Source organism: Austrofundulus limnaeus, unplaced genomic scaffold (assembly GCF_001266775.1).
Source record: "Austrofundulus limnaeus strain Quisiro unplaced genomic scaffold, Austrofundulus_limnaeus-1.0 Scaffold68, whole genome shotgun sequence".
Lineage (NCBI taxonomy): Eukaryota > Metazoa > Chordata > Actinopteri > Cyprinodontiformes > Rivulidae > Austrofundulus > Austrofundulus limnaeus.
In genome coordinates, this window is record NW_013952470.1 from 1,425,263 (window position 1) to 1,431,886 (window position 6,624).

The 6,624-nt window shown below is 38.9% G+C and overlaps 2 protein-coding genes across 3 annotated transcripts in view; one reads left to right on the top strand and one right to left on the bottom strand.

Annotated features, from left to right (window-relative positions):
• Window positions 1-1,271, top strand: part of LOC106518945 (uncharacterized) — a gene marked incomplete at its 5' end in the record, with an annotated part of 16,100 nt that extends 14,829 nt beyond the window's left edge. The window contains 2 exon segments of the mRNA XM_014010395.1: window positions 450-597; window positions 717-1,271. Coding sequence (XP_013865849.1) covers window positions 450-597; window positions 717-736 — 168 coding nt within the window. The 3' untranslated portion in view covers window positions 737-1,271.
• A 744-nt stretch (window positions 1,272-2,015) lies between these two features.
• nadka (NAD kinase a) overlaps window positions 2,016-6,624 on the bottom strand; it is a 21,467-nt gene continuing 16,858 nt past the window's right edge. For both annotated transcript variants that reach the window (XM_014010390.1, XM_014010391.1), the window contains 4 exons: window positions 5,200-5,299; window positions 4,861-5,018; window positions 3,964-4,046; window positions 2,016-3,694 (listed from right to left, as the gene is read on the bottom strand). In XM_014010390.1, the coding sequence (XP_013865844.1) occupies window positions 3,547-3,694; window positions 3,964-4,046; window positions 4,861-5,018; window positions 5,200-5,299 (489 nt within the window). In that variant the 3' untranslated portion in view covers window positions 2,016-3,546. The remainder of the gene's footprint in view (window positions 3,695-3,963; window positions 4,047-4,860; window positions 5,019-5,199; window positions 5,300-6,624) is intronic.

Here is a 6,624-nt window from a genome sequence, read left to right on the forward strand (position 1 = left end):
ACAAAAATGGCTTCTTTTACTCCTCTCTCAAACCAATGTTCCTCTCTATCAAGAATGAGAACATCCTCATCTCTGAAAGGTTTCTGTAGATACCACACATGTCTATGTTTTAAGTAAAAGAACTCATAATAATTAACGTAGAAAACCGGGGTTTGGCCTTAAAAGATGATTGAACCAATGGGTGGGCCAAATTTTGGTCACTCGCCAGTTGAATAGCCCTGCTGTAAAAAAACACAGTAATTGTTTCCAAAATTGCAGATTAAAAATATTTGACTTTAGCTTTCAGCTAGCATTTAGTTGCTTTCAACTAGCGCTTTGCTTCTTTCAGCTAACCTTTTGCTGCTTTAAGCTCGTTGCTTCGCTTTCAGTAGATTGGTGAACTGGTGAAGCGTTGGTTTGTGACAGACCGGAGAGAATTCCAACAAATCCCGGTTGGGTTTGAATTCCAGGTGGTGGAGAAATGGTTCCAGGACAAAACGTACACGCTGGAGGCCGCCGCCGTCACCGGAGCGTTGATTTCCCTCCTGATCAAAGCCGTTCTGTTCTGGGGGCTCATCAAGCTGGTGCACAGCTTCGGGCAGGGCCTGAGGGAGAGAAGTGAGCTCACATGCTGGATCTTTACTCTTTTAAAATTTAAACCGTTTTCCTGAGTTTTTGGTTAGAAAACAGCAGAAGGGAATATTTGCTTTAATCCCACTCTGTTTGTTTTGTTGCAGTGTTTGCTTCGGCTCAGTGAAAACACATCCTGAGTTCGTGGGTCCAGGTCGGAGCTGCCGCTTGATTCAGATTCAGTGCCATGATGTGAACAGAACCAAAGCATTCCCAGAACTTCTCTTCACTCCTGATCTGCTGATTATCTCATTTTGACTTCATCAGTTTCTTCTCTGACCAACCTGTTAATCATTAGTTTTCTGGATCCTGATCATCCTAAACGAACACAGCTCGTCTTTAATCCAGCAGATTTTTTTTTCACTCAGCTTTAAATGAACTTGGATCTATAAAAACTCATTTCATGGCCTTTTTTTTGTTTGTTTTTGACTGAATTCTTGTAAAGACACTGATTTGTACTTTTATTTCTTCTTTTAAACTGTAATATAAAAACCGGATGTTCCTAATATATTTTTTGTAAAGTGAACAAACATCTTTTACTGACTATAAAACAGCTTCTCGTCTTATGTACGACTTTACATATTTCTTCGCTTTCTGCAGCACCTTAACACACTCAGTGTTTTTTATATTCATGGTTCCTAATAAATAAAAAAATACATAAATGTTGTTGGTTTTCTTATAAAAAAAATATCTATATACACTGCTCAAAAAAATAAAGGGAACACTTAAACAACGCACGCTAAGTCCAAGTAATCAAATTTTTGTGAAGCACATTCAACTCTGTACAGAACAAAGTACTCAATGCAAATATTTCATTGATTAAGATCGGGAGTTAGCGTGCGTTGTTTAAGTGTTCCCTTTATTTTTTTGAGTTTAAGTGTTCCCTTTATTTTTTTGAGCAGTATATATATATATATATATATATATTTTGCTGCAGCCTTTTCTCTGCTTTTAGAAAATATTTTTAGATTCAAATGCCTAATAAGGTATTAAATACAAAGTTTGAAACAAAGTCTTGGTATGATCCAATAGATTTTAGCTCGGCATCTATAAAATGGACAGAGTTGCAGCCATTTTTGTTTCTGTTAATGTTGATTAGCGATGCTGGTTGTCTTTACTTGAGCTGCCTAAAAAGTTAAAAGTATAGATTGACATTCAGCGATTAAATCCTGAGTTTTCTAGGAATCTGTTTTGGTTCATTAGATATTTCGACAGACAAACATACTTTAATGGTGACAATAACTGATTTATTCGAAACATTTGGGCGAAAGTTCTGACGTGAGCTGCTTCTCATTTCTAACTTGTACAAAATGAATGTTTTATTAACCTTCACGTTTTTTTTTTGTGCAATCAAAGCAGCTTTGCTTGATTTAGCATCAACGCTGATCAAACAAAAGAACATGGACTTTTTGTTTTTAACAATCTGTTTATTAAAAATTTCTGGGGGAAAAAAACATTAATAAACTTGCAGATACAAAAGTTACAGAGCTGAATTACAAAAAGTGAAAAGCACTTTGAGAGAGCAAATAGAAGAAAAAAAAAAGAAAAAGGTTTAATTTTGGAGAACAATTCAGACCAAATAAATTTCTCATGAAATTTTCTAAACAGTTTGTTTTGGAATGTATTTCCTCTCTGTCCTGCAAGAAAAAAAAATCTTAATAAAAATCAACGAGAAACTTGTCAATGTGTAAAAAAGAAAAAAAAAAGATTCATTTCTATTAATAATAACATTGTAAACCTGTTATTAAAACGTGGACTTTACAAAATACAGCTTTTTACATTTATTTACACCTAAAAAGGAGGAATGATTGCTCTTTAGGGCTCACAGGGTTTTAAACACATGAGCCGATTTATAAAATGCACATTCTGTCCCAACAGCCTTGTAAAGTAGGACACCTTAAAGTAGGCCGCACAGTGATGAATTCAACAAAGTTTGTAACAATTCCTCAACATTCACACAGAAAAACAACAGACTGGTCTTAAAAAAAGGTTTAATAAATATTTGGCTATTGCTTCAGGGAGATCTTTAAAACTAGACACTAAAAAAAAGACAAAGTTTGGTCTCTGAGTGGAAATAAATCCTGCCTCTACAGAGATTTCACACTGCATCAATCCATCAAGCAGCTGTCGGTACGACCCACAGAAAACTAGACGTAAATGATGTAAACATGAAAAAAATAGAGATTTTGTACATTAATGATGCAGTGTTTAAGGCACAGTTGGACCCTTGAGAACATTTATCAAATTTGTTTTCTCTTTTCTAAATATTTCCAGAGGAATGCAGCTCTTGCTCACCTCAACAGAATAATAAAAAAGGGAACTTTTTTTACGCAGTTGACATCTTCCTGATGTCTGTCCTAAAAACGGAGAAAAAAAGTGCTGAAGTGAACCTGACGACACATCGAGAGGATCGTTAAGACATGACGACAAATCCTGACCATGTTTTGGTTCGTTTTAAGTGTTGATTTCCTTTTGATTTGATTTTAGGTAGTTTTTTTTTTTTTTTGTCCAAAACTGCATCTTGAATCCGTGGGAACAGTTTTCACAGCTGGACAAACAGAGACCAAACTCCATTCAAATCATGCAGAGCATCCTTGTAGAGGATTGCAGCGGCTGCGGCTCGTTCGCTCTAAAAAGAACCACCGTCTACGAGAATTTGTGAAAATTCTCTTTTGAAATTTCTGGAACCGTTACAATTTGTCCGTCTGAGGTGGTTCACTTCGTTTCGTTCAGCAGATTAAACACCTTTTTTACTGGAGTAAAGCATTTCCACCTGTATTAACGAAGCCAGAGTACGACCTGGAGGAGCACACGGACCTGCTTTGAATGGAGTTTGGTGACGATTGTCTGTCCAAGAAAGACCAAACGACAGAAACCGAAGACGGAGGAGTTTTAATTCAGAGTCCTGTGGGGAATTATTGAACCCCCCCACTCAGCTCAGAACTCCTCGTCCTCCGAGTTGAGGTGGTTCTGCTTCTTCCTCACGTTCCAGTGCAAACACTGCGCCAGGCTCTCGAACCAGTCGTTCACCGGGTCGCGGAAACAGATGGACGGAACGGGGAAGCAGGAAGTGGTGATGGTAATACTGGGAAAAAGAAGGAAAGAAAAGAAGTTCAGGTGTTTTCTGTCACAACAGAACTGATGTAAAATGACCGCTCTGATGAAACACTGGTTTTTTTTTTTCCCTGAACACTGGCAGCTGGTTCTAAGAAGCAGGAAGGTGATTATATTCGATTGCATAAAGGAGGGGGGGGATTGAGTCTGACTCAGGGGTCAGAATGGCCTCGAGCCAATTAAATCGGGCCGATGAGTTTATATAACAGAGCCTGAGAGCTGCTCAGCATGTGGACGAACCTGTCTCCGTGGCAGATCTCCTGCCTCTTTCTTCCATCAAAAGACACCCAGGCCGTGTTCCTGGCATCACGCGACAGCATGATCTAAAAACAAGGAAAAAAAAGTTTTGTTGAACTAGTTGGATAAAAATCAGTTTATTAAACCAACACCGAACTATAAACCGGTTTGAAAACCAGTAAAACAACAACAGTTATTTATACTGTTTGCCTTCATGTATGCAGAAAATATTCTTAAGTTTATTGTTTCCTCAGTGTGATGGTTAAGTTTTCACCTCCATATTTTAATCATAACCAATCATCATTACAACCAGCTGAAACAGGAAGTAAAATACTTGATCAAAGCAGTTGTATGTGTGATAAAGATGAAGGTTTCGTGCGATCGTGTGCAGCAGTTTTAGGTAAAACCCTTTAAAGTGCGCGTGACATCAAATTTTTGTAATAAATGTGAATGCATTTTTGGAAAGAGAACACTGATAACATATTGCGAAACAAATTTCACGCTGCTGAGACAAACGGTTGCTGAGATAATTGCACGTGAAGAAACAGGAAGTGATGTCAAAGGGGAATGTAAACAGAGCGATGCTACAATAATTAGAGAAGAATCTGATGTTTCTTTAGATTATTTTGAGTCACTATCAGAGCTGAAGAGTTTAAATAAGATGGTTTCAATAAACAAAGAACAGAGTGTTTCTTTTCTTAAAGAGTTCCCCTTTGATGTCACTTCCCTTTGATGTCACTTCCTGTTTCACTTTGCTGAGCCAAATTCAAGAGAAAATGTGCCAGTTATGAGACAAAATGGGTCAAATCCTGTGTAGTATGCTAATTTTCTTAAATATAAATATGTTTTCTTTGACTTTTTGTATTTGAAGGATAAGCATGTCACAGGCCCTTTAAGTACCTTGAGCTCCACTCCGGCGGGCACCACGATTGGTCTGAAGGAGAGCGAATGAGGGCAGATGGGGGTGATCATGATGGCTGGGACGTTGGGGTGGATCATTGAAGCTCCTGCTGCCACTGCGTACGCTGTGCTGCCTGTTGGTGTCGATACAATCAAACCTGAGGTGGGGGACACACAAAGTCACAGCGGGTGTGATTTAACGGAGTGGACGACATCTGTATTCTTTAAATATTGTGTCTGAAACCAGAGCTGGGAGCCTAAGCTCCGCCCAGTGAACCTGAGAAGTCTGCAGGTCTGCAGTGTGGAGCGTCACACTTATACAATGATCTGCTGACTCACCGTCCCCCTGCACCGTCGTGATCAGGTGTCCGTCCAGGTAGAGGTCAACGTTGGAGAGGTACGAGGAGGGTCCCCGGTCCACCACCACCTCATTCAGGACCTGACACACACACACACACACACACACACACAGAAACGTTAGCGATGACTCATTACATGAATACTGACGACCTGATGTCACCCAACGCTACACGCTTAGTTTGTTGAGCAGGAAAAACACCAATCCAGTGTGTGATCCATAAATATAGTTACTGATGTCACTGCACACCAATGTTGTTCCTCAACAACAGGTTCAAAGCCCTCAGAAAAGACCATGATTATGGAGGACCAAAACTGACATAAATATGACCCCCGCACGTGAAGCGGAAACGGGGGTCATATTGTTTTCATACTGTTTAGTTTATTTATTTATTTATTTATTGTGATTTTTGGTCAACCGTAGCACAAAAACGGCTGCACCAATCAACAAGAAATTTGGCAGGACTGTAGATGAGTCCGACCTGCACTGCGCCAACCAACGGCTTTACGATAGACCCCATATTTGAGGAGGGGGCTCCTTTCAAAGAGGGGGTGTCTGGACATGCAAAAATGCTTGTAACTCAGAAACTGTTCAACATAGGAGCTTCAGATTTATTTTGTTGTTTAGCTCTGATGAAGCTCCATCCATCAGGCCCACCAATCAGTGCCCTCCACGCCCCCGGACCCCCAATTTATCTGAAAAAGGGGTATCTGGACATACAAAAATGGTTATTGCTCAAAAACTATTAAACATAGGAACTTCAGATTTTCGTTTATTCTTTAGGTCTGATGAAGCTCTATCCATCAGGTCAACCAATGCCCCCCACCCCCGGGATGCATATAGTAGCATGACATTTATTAGGAATAAAGACTTCTGAGTTCTGGTGTATTTGAGCGTTTGGGGGTCATTATGTTACCAATATGCGGTATCCAGTTAAAAATAAAAGCAGAGGTATATCAATGGACCAAGAAATAAAAAACAAATAAATACACTTAAAATTCACCAATGCCTTCCTATTCCTCATGTTTTATAATTTATTTGACCTTCATATTTATTTTTCCAGCTTACTTGCAATAAATCATATTTTAGGACATAATTTACATTTTACTGTTGTAAACAATAAATATTTATTTTTTTCTTTTACTTGTACATGCAATTGTGTCTCTTAAATCCTTATATTTTATTGTTATTTCCATGTGTTGCTTTCACATTTCTCTGTCTCCTGTAATTACATTTCCTTATGTCCTTCTGCCTCATTATACAAATAAGGTGGGCGGTCCTTCCTGGCTCAGCTCCTCTTCTATTGGTCAACAAACAGGAAGGAGCAGGATCCATGTGCAGATCTACTGTGCATACGTATGCTGCCTCAGTTAAATACAGGAGACAAAAAAATGTAAAAGCAACAC